The sequence below is a fragment of the Hevea brasiliensis genome, chromosome 8, assembly GCF_030052815.1.
Source record: "Hevea brasiliensis isolate MT/VB/25A 57/8 chromosome 8, ASM3005281v1, whole genome shotgun sequence".
NCBI lineage: Eukaryota > Viridiplantae > Streptophyta > Magnoliopsida > Malpighiales > Euphorbiaceae > Hevea > Hevea brasiliensis.
Genome location: NC_079500.1, coordinates 97,708,477 through 97,730,642, shown reverse-complemented (window position 1 = coordinate 97,730,642; position 22,166 = coordinate 97,708,477). Strand labels below are relative to the sequence as shown.

The following is a 22,166-nucleotide window of genomic DNA, read 5'->3' as shown; positions in this document are numbered from 1 at the left end:
CCTGTTATATCAAACAATTAAAAATAATCTATTTGTCAAAAAATATATTTCATAGTATATATTTTTTATAAATAAGTAATTTTCTATAAAATAAATAGAGTCTAAATATCAAAATGTTATTAAAAAAAAAGAAGGAAATTATTTGTTGTGAATAATTTTTAACTACATTATATGAAAAAATGTTAGAATAATATAAATAAGTAAAATTATGTTTAATTAAAGTAATTGGAAAATTAATTTTAGAATTTGATCTGAAAATTTGTGCTTACATATATATGGCCAACCTGCCCATATTCCACAGGAATAATTGAGAAAGGTTTGCAAAGAATATTATAAGAGTAGTCCAGATTAAATCGCAGCAAGGGGATGTAGCTCAAATGGTAGAGCGCTCGCTTTGCATGCGAGAGGTACAGGGTTCGATCCCCTGCATCTCCAGTCCAATTCATTTTTGCATTGAAACTATGAGATTTGTGGGAAATTTTCACTTTTCTGATGGGTTATTTGTTCTATTTTCATAATCTTTCCCACCCTGATATATTTTTCCTCCAATAATTTGTCCATTACAATGTTAATAAAATGAATCAAAATCATCAAACATAAACGTCTCTTTATCGTCGTTATTATTCCATAACAGGACCTAAAGTTTATATTGCAAGAAGCCTGACAAATGAGATGCACTTAGTAATGTAACAACTTCTACTTCATTTGTAATGAAAATGAACTATAACAGTGAAGCTTCTATGATTGTTTGAGGAACATCATGATCTTCTTCCACAGAATCATTTAGATTACCATGGTTGGCATTTGAGGTTGGGACATGATGACCCCCATGAGCTTCTACATTCACCTTTAGCACCATCACAGCTTCTGCAGTGCAGGTTTAGGGTGCGAAAGAAGTCCTTTGAATTTCCTGTAGAATAAATATATGTAGAAATAGTCACAAATATATAAACATCAGTAATCCAAATGGAACCCAACATCAAGAGATCACCAAGAATCCAGCTCAGTATATATTTCTTCGACTTGATTACCTTTTTTGAGTGTTACTGCTCTGACTTCTACATCACCTGGGTATTGATGGGACATAATAACAATCATTAATTGTAAAACATAAGCTCTAACACCCTTATGCACAGCCATATTTTTCTCTCAAATCTCTGTTTGAATGAACTCTCTCTCTCTCTCTCTCTCTCTCTCTCTCTCTCTCTCTATATATATATATATATTGCTTTGCTTAGGCAAAGAAGCAGATATGAGAAAAGTTATAAGATTGCCAGATAAATAGGAGTATAAGCCAATATACATTTACTAAAAGATAATAAAATAAAACAGAAATAATAGGCAAAATGTTGTGTCAATTTGCAAAAGGCTTCACCCCACATTACTTTTCATCGTTTCGTGTGAGGACGATTATACAGTTTATTTCAGAAATTCTCCAAAACATGTTAAAGAACTGCTAATTAAAGTGAAATCGACATGATTTCTGAAAAAAAAAAAATCCTCTGCTAGTTGTCTTGCTTCAACTATCCCAGGATCAAGAATCATTAGGAAGAAACATAGGCAATAACAGGGCTCCTCACTTGATGCTCTCCATCAACCCAAATCAAAGAGCCAGAAATTGAAGCATTACCCATCTTTGCTGTTACAGTTACAACAAAAGTTTTCTGTTCTCCGAGATTCTTGAAAGAAAGGACATCAGGTGTAACATTGATCTTGAGTCCTTTCGGCGTTTTCACAACTGCCCTGTAAGTGGACTTTGCTGATCCAACATTTGTGACGGTTCTGTGAAAGACACGGCCTAAAGATTGGCCAGACGGTGCAGATAAGGTGAAAGAAGGGCAATTTAGATTGGAAGAAATTGTTTTTGGTACTTCAGAACAGGTGTTATTGTCCCCAGTAACAAGTTGTAGTTGTTTAGTACTATACCCTTGTCCACATAGAAATTCAACATATTGATCCTCTCCAGCATCATACACTAAACCAGGGTTAATAGCCCTCACAGGATTTATATGTCCTGCCCCATATGCGAACTCTGCTTCTGGTTAGTGTCAGCACTCATAGGAAAAGCTGTAAAAAGAGGAAGAAGAAGAAATAATCAAGAGGGATTTGTTATATATGATGCCTGGACTTCAAAATCAAATACTGATAAAAAATGAGGAGTAGAACATATAACAAAGTTGTATCTTTCCCTTTTTTTGCTCCTACACGGTGTTTGAATTTGAAATCTTGGAGTCCTGGAAACGATTTGAGTGCCAGTGAGCTAAAACTCATTAGTGGTGTTTGATGTGGAATTACCTGTTGTCATTAGAGCAGACTTGATGGCAGCTGGAGACCATTTTGGGTGAAATGACTTGATGTAAGCTGCTGCTGCTGTTGCATGTGGACAAGCCATGGATGTGCCAGAAATTATGTTGTATGAAAGTACTCTGTTATCTCCAACTAGTCCTGTTATAGTGCAACCCTCAGTCCATGCTGCTAAAATGTTGACTCCAGGAGCTGCAAGGTCAGGCTGCAAAAGATCAGCAGGTTAAAATATAAACCAACAAGACAATTGGATGTAGCTAAAAATAGAGAAAATCTTTCAATTTACTGTCAGAATGTCTTTAGTTATAGGATTAGGTCCCCTGGAGGAAAATGAAACTACATATGGGGCCAATTCATCTTTTCTTGCAATGCTCTTGAATATTGTTGCAGTTGGTTTTCTACAGTATTATAAAAAGCAACAGAATTAATACCACGTAGAATCATTTAGCTGCAAAAAATTTGCAAATAAAATTTGGTAGTGTAGGACAATATACCTAGTTTTGTTCACATATTCTGAAACACCAAACCCATCACTCAATGCCAAATGTGAAGCTGGTAAGGGGAAATTGTAGGCTACGTCTTGGAAATATCCATCTTGCATTATGGTACCAATTGCTCCAGCAGCTGAAGCTGTCTCTCCACTACTTATGTAATCACAAAGAACAATTTTCCCTTTCACCAAAGTCTTATCCAAGGAGTTCTGGATGCAGTACCTGCATTTAAACATGGGATTCTACTGAATCAAGCACCATAGGAATAGGATCAACACCTGTTATCTTTCCTTTTACCTGGATGCGGACTGGTTGAATCCATTTCTGATATCCGGGGCATTTCCACCATAGATTACACGGTACATTTCATTCTCAAGGTCAAAAGTGTTTATAGATACTCCCTACAAAAACATCAGTAATAAAGGGCAGGCATAGGAGAAGAATTTATGAAAGAAACGAAAGGGAAGGAGCAAGAATGCTCACCTCGTAAGTGGCTCCATTACCTAACTTTACCTTGGTAAAGAATTTCCTCAATAGTGCTAGCAGCCACTGAGAGAAACCAAGGTGCGAAATTGAAGACTGTTTCAGGATCAGGACCAGAATTGCCAGCAGAAACTGATGTGAGAATACCGTTCTTCATTGCATGAAAAGCTCCAATAGCAATGGAGTCATTGAAGTAGTCTTTTGGATAAAACCCTCCAATAGAAATTGAAATTATATCGATTCCATCAGCAATAGCATCGTCAAAAGCTGCTAGAATGTCAGCCTCATAACAACCATCAGACCAGCAAACTTTGTACACAGCAATGCGGGCAGAGGGAACCCCTCCGCGAGCAGTTCCTAAAGCAAGTCCAAGCATGCTTGCCTTGCCAACTGAGTTCCCTGCTGCTGTTGACGAAGTATGAGTACCATGCCCTTCTGAGTCCCTTGGAGAAGCAATATCATTTGGAGCAAAGTATCCATCGCTACGATAGTATTGAGCTCCAATTATTTTACTGCAATTATATACATTGGAAACATCTAATAAGTTCAAAATTTTCTCTGGCAGTGTGGGTGCTAAGCAGTGGGCAGATATGTATAATTACTTGTTGCAGGTGAAATTGGAAGAACTTTGGCAAATGCCCTTCCACTTCTTTGGAGGAGGACCAAATTCTTCATCATTGAAACTCTCAGACTCTGGCCAAATTCCTGTGTCAAGCATTCCGATGATGATGTTGGTTTCAAGTGCAGTACTTCTTCTAACATGTTCGGAGAAGCCCATGAAGTCCCATGATCTTGTTGTGTGGAGCTGTTTCTTTTCATTGTGGAACACAGAGACCACCCCTTCCATGCCTGTAGAAGAGAGTAGATGTTACAGACAAATCATGAGATGCATTTTTGATCCATTTTAGATATGAAAGTAAACTTTTAAGTGGATATTGCAATATGCCCACCAGCTAATTTGAGCATCTCCTCATTGGTCAACTTGGCAGCAAAACCATTGAAGCTTCTTTTGTAGCTGTAGACCATTAAATCTGATCCTTCACTGTTGAATGCAATGTACTGCAAAAGTTAGTGTTTTTTATTTTTTATAACATCCTAGAATTGCCTAAAAACACATAATTACATATGGATTATTTACTTAATTTCTTAATCTCCCCTCAAATCAAAATCTAAAGTGATGTTCAGTGTTAAATAATTAACCTGCCAACAACGTCTTGTAGCATGCTGGTATGCATCTCTGATGCAGAAAAATCACCCTTTGGACGGTCACCCATGTACACAATGTAGGTCTGCATCCACAAAATGATTATATGTATCAGTAATTATGTATCTCCATAGGGATTTTTTTTTCATAATAAAAAATAAAAAATTCAGAGCACATGCATGTGAAATAATAATAATTATAAAAGGGTAGGGTGGTATAATTGCCTTTCTTTCATCTGATATGCCATGGCAGCAAATAAGCAGGCTGCTAATTAGAAAAGTTAGGATAAACTGTGAAAATAGAGATATGTGGTTTGCCATTGGAGGGTCTTTTGCTGATCTTATGATGCAACTTATGCCACGAAAAGTTGGCATTATATAAGTAGAAAGATGATGTATTTGAAACTAAGCTTGCCAATTAGTGGAACCGTCCATGGACGGCATTGAAATGAATTGTCATTTAACCCAAAGAGGAAACGGAAAAATCATTCATTTTTCAGTTACTTTTCGACAGGTCCCCTGATGGGTAATCCAGCTTGCCTTTTTTTTTCTTCTTTTGTTTTTTCGCTGATTGATTACTATACTCAAATTTTTGAAGCTGCCGATGATAGAGCATGATGAGTTATTGGTGATCTGCAAACAAAGGGAAAGTGAGATCGGTCTGGCCTAGTGATAGCCATTCCATGCTCAAGTCAATTAATGATTTCAGAGTGCTAAAAAAATGAAAAATAATTAGAGGATGTAAAGCGTCTCTTGGCAAACATATTTAACCTATTTATAATATTGTTGAGACCATTTGCATTATTCCAGGGATCCTGTCTCCAAATCCCGAACATCTCATTTCTTTACATGTACGACTCTAAGAATCATGCTATTTTGTGATTCTCACCGGAAATCACCTTTATGTATTTAATGGAATTGTTCTTGTGTCTGTGCCATGTCAACCTCGAGTCTACTGAGTTTACACCATGCCGAACTCCTTTTTGACCAAAATGACATAATGCAGATGCAGAGCTCCAACTTAGTCGAACTAAGATTGAACTTGCAGGGCGATTTCCTTATAGTGTGCAGGGCTCAGTTATCATTGATAAAGGTCGGAGTGACCTGAGTTCAATCCATCGGATTTGGACGAGCTTATTATTGAATCCGACCTGATTGTGTGGTCCAACCTTGAGGGGGGCTATATCACTTTTGTTTATAATATCTCATATAGGATAGTGATTTATCTATAAATTTTGGAATATTTTTAAATATTTTATACATATAATACATAACAATTATTTATTTATTTATTTATTTAAAGCAATATTTTAAATGTAAAATAAAAATTCCCCGCATATAATCGGCACATAAATTTGTGTTATTCCTTCAAATTGGTTTTTAGCACAAGAACTTTACTGAAATACTCTTGCCAGGCTCAGGCGGACGTCAATGGATGCTAACCGAAGGGCACAAAAGTCACCTCGAGAAGAAGACAAACGCTAATCTATGTTCTATGTTGCTTAGTCTTGTAAGTTTCAAAAAATGTTTAATTATTTGTTCATAACTTTTTAGTTTTGGATTATAATAAAAATTGTATTAAGACGATTGTTTACGGAGGAATTTAATTTTAATGCGCTTAAATTTATTTAATTTTAGGTTCTTTTTTTTAATTAATACTAAATTAATATTTAATTAAAATAAATTTATAAATTATTATTTATTGTTTATTATTATTATTTTTATTTTTTATATAAAAACTCAAATATTGATAAATATCATATATCAACTAAAATTTAAAATTTATAGTTATTATATTATTTTTCCAAGGCTATTGCAAATTAAGTTTTGATAAATAATAAAAAACATATATATAATTAATAATTTTATTAATAAATTTGGTTAAAATAAAATTATTTTATTTTATAATAATTATTAATTAATTTAATCATAAAGATAACAAAGAGAAAAAAAAATAAAAAGAGGGCAATAGGATAATTTTTATTTTTTTAACCTAGAAATCTATTAATACAAATTAAAGGGATTTTTTTTTCTGAAACACAACTGAAGTTAAAAAATTTTATTTTAATAAATTAAAATTAAGTGATTGAAATGAAATAATCACATAAGTTGAAAGACAGTTGATGTAATTTATCAATTTTATTAAATGATTGTATATTTATTTATAATCATAGCGATTAAATAGTTAATTGCATGATTATTATTTGTTCTATGCTATAGAAAGTTAAGAATTTAAATACATTAAAAGTTTTTGGTTGATTAAAAATCAATATATCTTTATTATCTATGTAATATAAAATCAGCAAAAATATTAAAAAAAATTAAACATTAATTTAAATCATTAAAAAGTAAGGAATAATTGAGAAAAAAAAATTATATTTATAAATTATAAACTTATATAGTTCTACGGTAAAATTTGAATTCACATATGATAAAAAAAAAAAAAAAATCACTCTAATGAAAAAGTAAGTTATATTTCAAACACTAGCATCGATAAATTTATCTAAAATCTTATGATTTGTTGTAATAAATGAAATTTATAATATTTATATTAAAACATATCGTGTTGCTTTTACTATTAATTTTATATTTCATAAAATATTTTATTTAAATTATTATAAAATTTTCAAATTAAATTATAATTCACATTCAATAAAAATATATATAAAATCCCAACCAAATCATAACACTTTCATTTAAGATAAATCAAAGTTTAAAATAATCTTGTTTTAATGTTGTCCTTCTCTCTTCTAAACTTTAGGATAATTTTAAAAGTTGTTTCATTTTCATTTCTTATCTTTAATTTGTTAAAATAAAAATTTTGAAATTTTATTTTATTTTACAAAAATTCATTTAAATTGTAATTGCATGTTTTCGAATTAAAATAATAAAATACCTTTTTATTCATCTCTCTCAAAAAAAATAAAGTTACCATTTTCCCTCTTTTTCTTTATTTTATCTTTCTTATCTTTATGATTAATTAATTAATAATTATTAACCAATAAATTTTTTATTTAATTAAATTTTAATAAAATTATTAATTATTATTTATTAAAATTTAATTTGTAATAACATGAAAATAATAAAAAAATTTAAATTTTTAAGTATTATTTTGTTAATATATGATGTTGCATCAATATTTTAATTTCCACATGAAAAATAAAAATAAAATAATAAATAATAATTTCTAGATTTATTTTGATTAATTATTAATTTAGTATTAATTTAATCATAAACATAAAAAAAAAGAAAGTAAAGTTGCAAAATGGTAATTTTATCATTAAAAGAGAAGGGCAAAAGGATAATTTTATAATTTTTAACCTGAAAACCTGTTATTGCAAGTTACAATAATTTTTGTGAAACAAAACTAAAATTTAAGGATTTTATCATAATAATTTGAAGATGAGGGATGAAAATGAAATAAGTCTCAAAATTAAGGGACGATTGGTAAAAATTACCCCAACTTTAGAATTTAAATTGCAAGTTTAAGATACCAAAACTCAAATCCCCATAAAAGCTTAATTTCAACTATCCCTCTACAAACTCTTTTTCACTAAAAACTCTCAACACAAAAACAGCTTTAGGGAAGGATTGTTCTCTTGGTTACAACCCCTCCTTCCTTTCCTTTCTTTTCCCTATTTCCTTCTCACATCCTTTTTCTTTTTTTTTTGTATGGCCTCTTTCATCTTCCTATTCTTCTTCTTTTCCTTTTCCTTTGTCTTTCTTCCTCTTATTTCTATAATTTTCATATGGATTTTACCCATTTCGGCGAGTGCTTTGTGCTTTCTTTTGTTAGTTCCCTTTTAGTCTCCTTAGGGAGTTCTTTATGTTGGGATGTGAAAGAAGGCCAAATCGGATAGTGCTTTAAACTGATTTACTCGACATCCAATCTACCTCCGTAATGACTGGCATTTCTTTGACGTCAAAGTGACTTAGACTATTAGTACGTAGACCTCCTCAAAAGGTTGATTTGGCTTACCCAAAGATTAATAAAGTTTTTGTACAACCCATCTCCCTTCAAGACGTACAAGTGGTCTTTAATCTGCATTACCACCTAGTTTTAAGAGGCTCTCTGGTCATTAATTTAGTTTTTTTTTTTTTTTTTTCAAGCTATATAAATATTAAGTCTATTAAGATTGCCAAAATTCATTTTGTTTGAAAGTTTAAACATGTTTTAGTTAGATTTCTATGTACTCTCTTTCTTTATTTAAATGAAATGGGTATTTTGTTTATAAAAAAAATTCCCACAAAAGCTTTGTTAACGAGCAAAAAAAACATAAAATATATATTTTTTTAACATTTGTTTTTAATTGAATTTCACAACACATCAATACTACAGTTTATAATCAATTTAAACGCATAAACAAATTTAATACTTTTGGCTTTTGATAAGTTAAATTATATAAATAAAAATCATCATAATTGTATAAATTAGCAATATCCATCTTATAAATTATGTTTTATCCATACTATTGTTTCAGCTTTTTCTCTAAGGTATAAAATGCATGACAACTGGGCTTCTCACTTGACATTTTCCATCATCCCACACCAAAGATGCAGAGACCATAGACCTACTTGCTCTTCCTTCAACTGTAAGTGCAAATGCTTTCTTCTCACCCAGAGAAGTAAATGATAAGATGCTGGGTTTTACTTGGATTTTGAGTCCTGGAGGGGCAGTCACTGTAGCCTTGTATTTGGATGTTGGTGATCCAACATTTGTGACAATCCTGTTAAAAACTTGCTTAACAAATTCCAATCTTGTGGCTGAAAGTGCAAAAGAAGGATAGTTCAGATCCCAGACTGTTGCATTAATTGCCTTAGAACAGGTACTTTTATCACCAGTTACAAGCTTTAGGAGTATTGAATCATATCCTTGTCCACACAGAAACTTCACGTAGTCAAGAGGCTCGGCATCATATATTAAACCTGGATTTATAGCCTTAGCAGGATTTATATGGCCCACTCCGTATGCGAATTCAGCTTCAGGATTAGTTGCAGAACTCATTGGAGAAGCTGTAAAGAATGCAGAAATGGAAGAAAATAAAAAACAGTCCTTAACCTTTCATCAATTAGTGAAAACTGAAAATATCTAGTTACCAGTAGTCATAAGAGCAGACTTGATAGCAGAAGGAGACCATTTGGGATGATGGGATTTGACATAAGCAGCTGCCCCAGTTGCATGAGGGCAAGCCATTGATGTTCCTGAAATTATATTGTAGGGTACGAATCTATTATCACCCTGAAGCCCAGTTACAGAAGAAGCTAGAGACCACGCGGCTATAATGTCAACTCCTGGGGCAGCTATATCTGGCTGCATTCACATTGAAAGGTTCTGATAAGATTATCCATAGATTAATAGGCCAAAGTGAACAAAAATAGTCCATTTCAATTACCTTTAGAATGTCAGGTGTAATAGGATTAGGTCCCCTTGACGAAAAGGAGGGCACAAAAGGGGCTAATGAATTGTTTACCACATTGCTCTTACGTATGATAGCAGTTGCATTGCTGCAGTTGTAACAGATAAATTATTTCAATACAGGAAAAAATTTTTCAAAATATAGCAAAATTTGGATTTGGATTGAGACCTTGTTGAGTTTATAAAGGAGAGTATATCGGCACCCTCATCTGGGCCAAGGAAAGCTGTAGGAAGGGGAAAACTAAAAGCACGATCTCTGGGGCCCTGACCTTGCATCACAGTACCAATTGCACCAGCCAGCAATGGCCCTTCCCCAGTACTCAAATCGCAAAGAACAATTTTACCCTTCACTAGATTCGCATCCAATGAATTTATTGAGCAAAACCTGCATGAATTTAACATTCCTGATTATCCTGTATTATTCTTTCTGATAGTCTACCAGTAAATCAACTTTGGTATTGTTGACCTCTGTCTAATTATGCCAACCAAATAAACATTTCCAGTGATGCTTGTTATCTTTCTAGATTATCAGAAACCTGAATTAAAAAAAAATTTCAGAAAAAAAGGTACCTGGATTGAGAACCTGTAAAATTTCCAGTGATGTTTGGTGCGTCTCCACCATAAATCAAAGGATACATGGCATTCTTTAGGTCAAATGTATTTATGGAAACACCCTGTACATAACAAAAATGGATTAAATGAGGTACATTTCTGGTATGTATGGATATTCATGTGATCATGAACTGGGTTGAATCAGACAAATTTGATTATATCACACGATATCAAACACTTAATGCATAGAAAATATTACAAAACATTAAGGAACTTTACCTCATAAATCTTTTTGTTTCCCAGTTGAACCTTGGTTTCAAACTTACGATCAATGGTGCTAGCAGCTACTGAAAGGGACCATGGAGAAAAATTTTTTATGGATGCAGGCAAAGGACCTTCGTTACCTGCAGAGGTTGATGTTAATATCCCATTTTTCATAGCATGAAAAGTCCCAATCGCAATGGAATCATTGAAGTAATCATTAGCTATTTTCCCTCCAACTGAAAGAGAAATTATGTCAACACCATCTGCAATTGCATCATCAAATGCTGCAAGAATGTCAGCATCAGAACAACCATCAGACCAACATATTTTGTACACAGCAATTCGAGCCGATGGAACTCCTCCACGAGCAGTTCCTACGCCAAGGCCATGTAGGCTTGCCATACCCACTAAGCCCCCTGCTGCTGTGGATGCTGTATGTGTTCCATGGCCTTCTGAGTCTCTAGGAGATTGAATATCAGTAGAGCCAAATTTCCCATTGCTACGATAATATTTGGCTCCAATTATTTTACTGCATATGCATAAAGAAATCAATAAAAGGGCACTTCAAAAGATATGGTATGCTATAATATTTTATATGTGGTTGGTAAATTTATTTACTTGTTGCAGCTGAAATTGGATGAGGCTTGGCAGCTGCCTTTCCATTTGCTTGGTGGAGGACCAAATCCTTCATCATTGAAGGATTCAGATTCTGGCCAAATTCCAGTGTCGAGAACACCAATGATAATGTCACTTTCCAGAGTTGTTCTTCTAACTTGTTTGGAAAATCCCATGAAATCCCATGACCTTGTTGTATGAAGAGTTTTCTTTTCATTAGGGAACACAGATACTACATTGGCCATTCCTGAATATTAGAAGTTACAGCTTGTTAAGTTTATTTAATAAAACAAACATTAAATCCAAGAATTAGAAGATCAACTTCACAGACTAGCTATTATTTGCGCTTCGTCCTCGGTTAAGTTGACGACAAATCCATTGAATGACCTTCTGAAGCTATGGAGCAGAGATTCTGGGGAAAATTTGCTGCATTTATTTACATGACATTAAATGAATTGCACTTACTGGTACTATAAAGTTAGAAGATAGTGATGCTAATGAAGCAATTTGGCATATAACCTGCCAATGACCTTCTGTAGCATGCTCAGATGAAGGGATGATATTGAAAATTCGCCTTTAGGTCTGTCCCCCATGTAGACAATATAGGACTGCTTGAATAAGCAAAACAATTTCACTTCTGTAAGAATATTATCAAAGTAGAAAAAAAAAGTTTGAGAACTAAAACGGAATCATATACATCAAATATAAATTCAAGGAATAAATTAAATGAGTAATTGCCTTTCGAAAGTCCTGAGAAGCTACTTTGTGAATAAGCATAGCACTGATGAGGCAAAGGCAGAGCAAAAAAAGCCATGAAAAGAAAGAGATTTTGCTTGCCATTGCCAAGTTTAGCAGAAGTGCTTTGCACCTGTGTTGTGGGGTGTCCATTTTTATACAAGAAAGAAGATATTATTGTAATAATATAGTTCTCAAGTTGATGTCTTGATATACTTACATATGTTGAAATATAGGAAACTGTGTAACAGGTCAATGCCGGCTCTGAATGAAATCTGGCAAACGGTATTCACATTTGGCAAATAACGATTCTCATTTACACCTTCCATTGAAGAATTCAAGAGTTACTTTGGATCATAAATATGTCTATTTAATTGACTAATTCCACTGTTTGATTTGACTTTAATTTTACACTATGCAATTGCTTGCATAGTTTAATAATTTTTTTATTAGTTTATATATGAAAAAAATTAAATAAAGTATTTTTTATTAACTCTATAATTATTACTAAAATAAAGTTAGTGAAAATCCTATTAAAATAGGTCAAAATTATTCAAATTAAAATAATTAATAGAAAAGCTCGGAAGGTAATTAATTTTGTGATAATAATTTTTTATTATTTGAATTTGGAAAGTTAAATTAATTAAGAAGTGAAATTTAAATTATAATAAAAAAATTAAAATAAATTATATATTATAAAAGATATGAATAATTTATCATGATTTTGATTTGGAAGGTCAAGTTAATTAAGAGTGAAATTTGAATTGTAATTAGGTAATTAAATTAAAATTAAATAAGAATTATATATTACCACTTTTAAAAAATATAAGAATTTTTGCTCTTTTATAAGCTAAGCTATTGTTGAAAAATTAATAGTCTATAAATATTATATAAAATTTAATAAATAATTATAAATTTAATTTAACTTACTGTAATTAAATCTAAATTGAAATTGAAAAAAATATAATAAAATATTAAAAATTGCTACTTGACATGAATTTAAAATCCCATTTGATAGGACTAAGAGAAAACTATAAATTTATAATTTTACGTGTCAGTAAACTTGTAGGAAAACTCGATGGTATTTAATAATAATAATAATAATAATAATAATAATAATAATAATAATAATTTGGATTTGAAAAATAAATTAATTAAGGAGTGGGATATGAATTGTAATTAGAAAATCAAAATAAAATAAAATTAATAACAATGACAAATTACAGCCATTAAGGAAATATATTAATAATTTATTATTATTTAGATTTGAAAGATAAAGTAAAGAGTGATATTTGAATTTTAATTGAAAAATTAAATTCAAATTAAATAAAATTTATAAATTACCAACATTAGGAAATACAAGATTTTTTTTTTCTTTTATGAAGTACTGTTAAAAAAATAAATATTTTAATAATTTATCATTATTTAAATTTAGAATTTTAAATTAATTAAAGAACTTTAAATTAATTAATTGATGTATTTCTTTTTATTTTTCAATTAACAAATTCTTTTAGTTGAAGGAAAAAAAATAAATACCTTTTACATATTTTATTATTTATTAAATTTCATTTCAATTCTTCCTATTACTTTTTATACACATTATTTCATTTAAATTTTCTCTTTATATATATATATATATATATATATATATATATATATATATATATATATATATATATATATATATATAGAAGTAAATCATTTATTCTTTTTAATTTTCATTTCACTGATAGGATTTCATCTGTATATTTTAAATTCTTTGGGCTCTTAATATGGAAATTTTGTTTTTCTCTTCCCCCTTTGATTTTGCTTCTATTTTTTTCTTTTTAATTTATTTATTTTCATCATTTGTAGCAGCTTGATGTTAATAAATGCTCAAGATTGGGCACTAAGCAAGAACAAAGATGAAGCAGAGAGCAAACACTGCCACCCCATTTCTTCAAACCACCTCTTCTTTCTCACAAGGTCTTTATAATATTTCTTTTTTAATGATTAAGTGCATACTTGATATTAAGATTTTAAAGTTAAAATTATTTTTTAGAAAAAAAAATATGATTTTAAATTTAAAATTATTTTTTAGAAAAAAAAAATATAATTTTAAATTAAAAAGTAATTTAAAAATTATTTTATTATTTTTATATTTTTAAAATTTATTAAATTTAATTTTAAATTATTTTTTAATACGTCCTGATTAATAATTGGAAAAAATAATTTACTGTGTCAAACGGACTCTAGGAAAAACAAAGGTGATGCTTTCACTTTACATGGACTGCCCATCTGAATAGCCATTGTAAAGAACGGTGATTTGGATGTTGGGCTTAAAGCTGTCGCGTTAGCATGAACACGTGGCCATACTTGGCAACTTAATATTTCCTTCTTTTTTTTTAAATAAAAAATACTAATTTAATTTCAATGGAGACTTTAAATATGAAGATAATTCAAAGTTTTAAAGTTGAATTTCACCCTTACACTTTTTGGTAAAGTTCAATTTATCTTATTTTTAATTTTTTATTTAAATTAATTTATAAATTTCAATTTAAATTAAAATTATTTTAAAAATAAAAAATTAAATTTCTTAATTTTTAGGTTTAAATCTATAAATTTAATTTTAAAATTAAGAAATTGAACTTTTTGAATTTTTATTGAAATCAAGAAATTTTGGCCCATAAATTTTAATTTTTAGGCTAAATTGAACTTATTAAAACTTTGAGGTTAAATTAGATAAAAAAATTAAAAATAAACTAAATTAAATTTTCTCAAACGAAATTGAACATTTTACTATAATTCAAACACCACTTAATTAAAACTTATTACGTTAGCCTCACTTATCTAATAACTAAGGCCTTTTTTTATAATAACTTTTAAAGCAGTATTTAGCATTTAAACTTTAGTCAAAGACTATGCCTCCTATGTACCATTTTATAGCATATTGTTAAAAATTGAAGAAGTAGTTCATAAAAAATTATTCCTCCTAACTTTTAGATGTTGAATAAGTGTTTTGATCAGGATTAAGAATATAAAATTGCTGTTTTTATTTAATAACTAATTTAACAGTTATTTTTATTGAATACTTTTACTTTAAATTGCTATATAAATAGACATTAGCAGTTATATTTTTTAAAGTAATGAAAGGTTTTTCATAATTTAAAAATCTTGAATTTGTGTTTAAGAGGATAAAAGGGTTTTCAAAGTATGGTCATTAAGATTTTTGAAAATCTCCAAAACCCTCCCTTTTTTTTAACCCACCAAATTAATGATTAAAAAATAATGATTTTTAGAAGATTTCAAAAATCTCCAAAAATTATATTTTAAAACACCTTCCATCATTTTAAACACAAGTTAAGATTTTTAAACTTTGAAAATCTTCCCTTATATTAAGAAATTTCATCCTAAATAAAAGCTAAAAAGTATGTCACTCACCTGCCATTAGCAAGGTTTTCAGCCCACCCTACCAATCCTCCTCCTAAAAAATATTAATAAATAAATTTCATTAATTATACATTCTATTCTTTCTTAATTTTGTTTTTTTTTTTTAAATCACTCGATATCAGAAACCCACTAATATGCTTAATCCAGATTTGTGTCGAACAGGCCTATAAAAGGAGCAAAGCACTCTCCCACAAGTTTTAAAGGCTTGGATCCGATACTACTGGTTAAGGAAGAAGGACCTATCATTCCATTTTATCCATTGGAGTTGGATTTTTTTTTATATTATATAAAAATTACATATATAAAAGGATACGATGAAAATTTAAATTTAAAGTCCCAGGAGTTTCGCTCCTTAACCCAATTGAAAAGCCGTGTTGAATGCCTTTTCGTCCGTTATTCTGTTTTTGCTCTTCTCTCCCCTTTGCAAAACGCTTTCTTTTTCCTCAACCTTCCAAAAGCTTTCCAAGAACATTTTTATTTCAATATCAATTTCCATCATTTTCTTTTTCTTTTATGGCAAGTTCCTTTCTTTCCTTTGAATTCCTTCAATGCATTTGTTTTTTTGCTTGTTTTGTGAAATGCTAATGGTTCTGAGATGCAGGTTTGGGAAGGCAAAACAGAGAAGAAAAAGAGAAAGAAGAAGAAGAAGATTTAGTAATGGCATACAAGGTGGATCATGAGTACGATTATCTTTTCAAGATTGTATTGATTGGAGATTCAGGTGTTGGCAAATCCAACATTCTTTCCAGGTTTACTCGTAATGAATTTTGCTTGGAATCCAAGTCTACCATTGGTGTTGAGTTTGCAACCAGGACTCTTCAGGTACCTTTTTCCTACCCATGAATTGGGATCTTCAATTTTTTTTTTTTTTTTTTTGTAATTTTTACTTAAATTGGTCATTCCCATGAATCACTTATTTATTCTCCCCCTAGTTGTATTAGTATAGGATAAAAAGATATAATTTTTTATTTTTTGTTAAAAGATCTCAAGTTGAAATTCTTCTAAATGAACTAGGAAACAAATCCCTCATATCTCTTGCTATGTTCTTCAATTAATATTGGGTTGTGAAATGGTGGCCTCTTGAATGAGATAGAGACATAGAGTAGACATTCTATATTACCAGTAAGTTACCCACAGAAATTTTGCACTTGTCTAACAGTTTCTACTCTTAAATCTGTTCTTTTTCTTGTATCCATTACTTGTTAATTAAGGTGGGCTAATTTTCATGCAGGTAGAAGGGAAGACAGTTAAAGCACAGATATGGGACACAGCTGGTCAAGAAAGGTACAGAGCCGTCACCAGCGCATACTACAGAGGTGCAGTTGGTGCACTTTTGGTTTATGACATAACAAAGAGGCAAACATTTGATAACGTTCAAAGGTGGCTCCGGGAATTAAGGGACCATGCAGACTCCAACATTGTGATCATAATGGCTGGGAACAAGTCTGATCTGAACCACTTAAGAGCAGTCCCAACAGAAGATGCTCAATTGTTGGCTGAGAAGGAAAGCCTTGCATTCCTTGAGACTTCAGCATTGGAAGCCTTAAATGTGGAGAAGGCATTCCAGACTATTTTGCTTGATGTCTACCAGATTATTAGCAAGAAAGCTCTGGCACAGGAAGCAGCTAATTCAACTGGACTTCCCAAAGGAACTATAATTAATGTTGCAAATCCGTCTGGTAATGTTAACAAGAGATCATGTTGTTCTAATTAGCAAGATCCTGATCTTACAAAAATTGGGAAAGGAGAGTCTAGCATTCCAGGAAATTTTCATTTTTGGCTATCTGACAGAGAAGGTACAAGGCCCTTTTCACCTTCTGTCAAATACTCTTCCAAGAGGCCATGTCATGTGGGAAGCAAGTTTATATTTCATTACAACCAATCAACAATGAACAAAAGAACTGATTAGGTAAAGAAGGTTCTCTCAAATGTGAGACGGATCCTAGAACTGATTCTTTCTGTGCTAGGATTATGGCAATTAAGAATACATTATTCTCTGAATCATCATCATTGCATAGTTGAGAAAAATTATAATTGTTGTAGGGCAACTGAAATGACTTACTGAAGGATAAGAACTGTGATGTCTCATATGAATGATTACAAGTAATTCCTTGGAATGAGTTGTTGCCCGTTCCTAAATGTTTAACTATGACTGTTGTGTGAGAATTTTACAAAGTTTCTTCATCCTAGCACTCTAAGTGTATACACTAGACCAATCTGACAATGAAATATCAAGAAAATATGGGTAGAAATTAGAAAGGAAATATACCTGAATTCCAAATCTCCCATTTGAAATTATGTCCAACTATTTGAGATTCTTATATATATGGTCATCACATGTGGAATTGGATTGATGTTTGGAGTTGGTTCTTCTTGTAAGTACACACAATATTCCATGAAGTTCAAACAAAAAACTCTAGGATTATTTATCATTAATGCATCAAGCTCACTCGAGAATAAAACTTTATCTCAGTTCACGAAAATTGACTCAAAAATACCTGACCATAAATACCTCAAAGTGAAGATATTGAAATGTAGTCAAATGAAATCTCATTGGAAAAATAAACTGACAATTCATTTCATATATACAAGACATTCAATTACATTATATCAAACATGTCCAAAACAGCAAATATGAAAATATAAATTAGATTAAATAAGGAAAGAAAAGAAACTTCATGGAGAAGAAATTCTTTCAAAGAATCTAAATTGAAACAAGAGAAGCATTAAAACCAAAGAAAGTAGTATTAATAAAATCAAGGGAGACTATGGAGTGAATAAGAATAATTCTCCCTCTGAACATGTCCACTTTAATGCCAAAGAAAATGACAACAAATCATAGATATTATACAGTAACAAATCAAAGACAATAAATCAGAATCTTGACCTTTCTCTGTCATATGCATATATGTATCAAAAGCTTGTAATCAAATACATAGCATATTATCAAATAACAGCTTTCAAGTTGTGATGCTATGCAAATATATAGGATAAATTTCAACAACTATCCCTGAACTTATATAGTTATAACACTACAGTCCTTTAACTTTAAAATGTAATATAAAACACCCTAAACTTTCAAATTTTGCACAGTAAAATCCCTCTGACTTTCAATTACTGATTTTTTAGTTAGAAAATGATGTAAATAGCTCCCGCATGGTACTTAGTCAATATTTCTCTCTCCTCTCTTATGTAAAGTGTAAAATTATTCTCTTTACGCATGAAAATTATTCTGTCTATAGAGAGAAAAATGATTCAATTTACATATGACTTGAGAGAGAAAAGAAAAACTGATAATTGGAGGTTAGAGGGATTTTATTGTGCAAAATTTGAAAGTTGATGGGATTTTATATTACATTTTTAAATTGAGGGATTGTAATGTTACAACTAGATAAGTTTAGGGATAATTATCAAAATTTATCCCAAATATATATCAGCATATGCTTTTTTGCTGTTCCACTTTGAACATCTACCACAAAAATTAAAGGGGCTTTAAATCAACGAGAATGGAATAGATTTCATGATCTTTCAGCAGCTATGTAGCACGGAATCGGAAACGCGGACACGGGGAAACGGGGAAACGGCATTTTAAAAAACATAGGAAACGGAAACGTGGGGGAAACGTGTAAATATAAAAAATATAGGGGTATATTTATAAATAAATAAATAAATATATATATATATATATATATATATATATATATATATATATATATATCATGAAAGATTTTTAATAATAAATAAAGTTCAAATCAACATTTAAATTCAACTATAAAAATACATATTTAGAAGTTTCATATTTATAAGAAATAAATATTAACTACAACACATTCAAATGTTAAAAAAGAAAAGATAATGAAATTTATGACATTTCCTCAACTTCATTGTCTTTCTCATTCTCCTTCTCCATGCTTGTAGTTGCATTTTCATCAAACAAAACAGACTCTAACTCTGGTTCATCCAATGAAAGGTTGGCAAATTCAAGAACTCCCACATCTTCCATACTCCCAAATTGATCACTACTAACATCCCACAATTTTGTCTTTTCATCATAATATTGGGAGGAATTTCTCGACAGAAGACGAAGATTATTATGGATAAAAACCAAGTCCTCTGCACGTTTTGGAGTTAATTTATTCCTTCTGCATGAATGAATGAAGGAATAAATACTCCAATTTCTTTCACAACAAGAGGAGGAAGTAGGTTGTCCAAGCACTTTAAAAGCCAACCTTTGAAGTAAAGGTGCATTAGAACCAAAACATGCCCACCATTTCCTAGGATCTGTAACATACATACTTCCAATAGAATCAGGATCAGCAAAAGGTCCACTTTTCAAAGAAAAATTTGCAAATTCATCATTTGCTCTAATTCGCTCATCTTCATTAGAAAAAATCCTCCTAAAGCATTTAATTCTCTTAGTTGATACTTCTCCATCCATATGAGGAGGCACTCTACCTTCTCCCTTTTGAAGCCATTTTTCACTATAAAATCTTCAAAAATAAGAAAATAAATTCAGAAAATAATAAAAAAAAATTAGAACAAGAAGATGAGTATGTAAGTTAGAAATTTATCTTGGATTTAATGAATGGGCTAAACAATGAAGGGGAGTGTTGCTCTTTGCCCAACAATCAATAAGAATTCGATGAACCACATAATAAAAAGGAGAAAACCCATCTGCTTGCTTTCCTTCATGATAAAAAATAACTTGCTTCACCTTTTCAATCATAGAATCCCACAACTCATAAACCAAATGAAGGCATGGTTTGTCTGTGTCACAAACTCTGATCATGTCATAAATGGGCTCAGTAAAAGCAAAGATGTAATCAACCTTTTCCCACCAATCCTCATCTATCACTTTATCACGAACAAATCTAGCTTTGCCTAGGTCATCTTCTCGGTATTGTGCCCATTGATCACTCATAACCATTGCTTCTAAAGCACGCCTAATAAGTTTAAATCTTTTAAGCATCACAACAATAGAAGCAAAACGAGTGTCAGCAACTGAAAGCAATTTCAAAGGGCTAAACCGATTATAAATTGCAAGCTTCATGAAATGATTCATTATAAAATTCTTGATTTGCAAAGCATCCCCATGGATTTCAGTGATCCAGTGACACACATCATAAGTTTCTTGATTAGTTTCCAAACTTTTTGCTGCACATATATTCTTCAAAGCAAGATTAAGAGTGTACACAACACAAGGAGTCCAATAAATATGTGGAAACATTCCCTCAATGATTTCTCCAGCACCTTTACAATTTGAAGCATTATCAGCAATGACTTGTACCACTTTTTGGTGACCCACTTCATCAATTACTTCTTTTAGCAAATTAGCAATAAATTGCTTATCTTTCACTTCACCAGAACAATCTATAGATTTGATAAACATGGGGCCAGACTCAGAAACAATCATAAAATTAATCAAAGGCCTTCTCTGCTGGTCTAATTCAATAATAATTCTGATTCTAATTTTAATTCTAACTTTTAAAGGGTTCGATCCAATTCAATTTAAATGGCGTAGTCCTACACTCGTCAAATCATCTCAAACCATAATCAAACCGTCAAACTAAATCACCAATTCTCATTGAAAGGGAAATCAAAAATTACTTCTATATAAAATTCAGATCAATTACCATTAATCTTCACTAATTTCAAATTTAATTTAAACCCATTTCAGTCCGATTGAAGACCTAAACCGGCCCTAACCTGGCATATGCTTAGCCATGTTCTTCATGCTTTATTTTTTAACTAAATTCTTCATGCTATTTATGAATTAGTAGAAGCAATCACCATGACTGTAGCTTTATTAAAGCAAGTTTCGAACTTGTTAAGACAAAGAATCTGCAATTTTCAAGCCTTTTGCTGCCAACATTGTTCAAAAGTTGTCAAAAAGTTGTGCACAGCAAAGTTCTTACAACAATTTTTTTTTTTTTTTACTCATGGATATATATAGCCTCCTAATTAAAATTGGTAGAATAATTTCATAATTGTTAAAAACTTTCTCTAACTCGAAAAGTGTTGAAAGCTGTCAACATGATTGAGTTGTTTGAGTTTTGAATTGTCTATACTAAAATGGTTTAAATCAATTTGGTTTGACTCTCTCTTGCTATATATTCACTTTTAATTTCTTATTATTTTTCGATACGAGACTCTAACAAGGTACAATGATAATATAATGATCAGTCCATCTTCTTTTCTTTTTACATACGAATAAGATTATAATGTTTAATAGAAAATTAAATAGTTTATTAATAATGATCATTAAAATATTATATAGCATAATTTTTTTATAGACAATTAAAATCTTTTTTTAAAAAATAATCTGAATACAAAAGCATAAGATTATAAGTAAAATAAAGATTTAATTCTATATCTTACATCTATTGTGATGTTAATCATGTAGAAAATATTTTAACGTTTTTAACAATAAAACTGATTTTATAAATATAATTTTATAATTATATTTTGTTTTCTATATAGAACTATAATTAATTGAAACGCAATAAATAATAATAAAATTCACTTTTCAATGCCATCTTTTCCAATAATTACATTAATAATTTATATATGTAACTATTTCTTTTACTTTCTTTTCAATCTTCCCCTTTCACTCCCACCTCATTTAATAATTACACCAATAATTTTATACAATAATTATTTTTTTACAAAATAAA

The 22,166-nt window shown here is 30.6% G+C and overlaps 3 protein-coding genes, 1 non-coding gene and 1 pseudogene across 4 annotated transcripts; 2 read left to right on the top strand and 3 right to left on the bottom strand.

Moving 5' to 3' along the window:
* Positions 1-362: 362 nt before the first annotated feature.
* TRNAA-UGC (transfer RNA alanine (anticodon UGC)) lies at positions 363-435 on the top strand. Its single transcript has one exon. It is a non-coding gene; the product is annotated as a tRNA-Ala (tRNA).
* Positions 436-1,335: 900 nt separating this feature from the next.
* LOC110659795 (cucumisin-like) lies at positions 1,336-4,762 on the bottom strand (annotated as a pseudogene).
* Positions 4,763-8,779: 4,017 nt separating this feature from the next.
* LOC110659804 (cucumisin) lies at positions 8,780-11,573 on the bottom strand. Its single transcript, XM_058150839.1, is given in 6 exon segments — positions 8,780-9,792; positions 9,875-9,986; positions 10,067-10,282; positions 10,468-10,571; positions 10,729-11,242; positions 11,332-11,573. Coding segments are annotated over 6 exon segments (2,010 nt in total). The 3' UTR covers positions 8,780-8,970.
* Positions 11,574-16,085: 4,512 nt separating this feature from the next.
* LOC110659805 (ras-related protein Rab2BV) lies at positions 16,086-17,608 on the top strand. Its single transcript, XM_021817851.2, has 2 exons — positions 16,086-16,314; positions 16,724-17,608. The coding sequence occupies exons 1-2, from the start codon at positions 16,150-16,152 to the stop codon at positions 17,204-17,206; spliced, it is 648 nt and encodes a 215-aa protein (XP_021673543.1). The 5' UTR covers positions 16,086-16,149; the 3' UTR covers positions 17,207-17,608.
* Positions 17,609-19,354: 1,746 nt separating this feature from the next.
* Positions 19,355-20,905, bottom strand: LOC110665805 (uncharacterized). Its single transcript, XM_058150838.1, has 2 exons — positions 20,163-20,905; positions 19,355-19,982 (listed from the first exon to the last, which is right to left on the bottom strand). The coding sequence occupies exons 1-2, from the start codon at positions 20,903-20,905 to the stop codon at positions 19,355-19,357; spliced, it is 1,371 nt and encodes a 456-aa protein (XP_058006821.1).
* Positions 20,906-22,166: the final 1,261 nt, after the last annotated feature.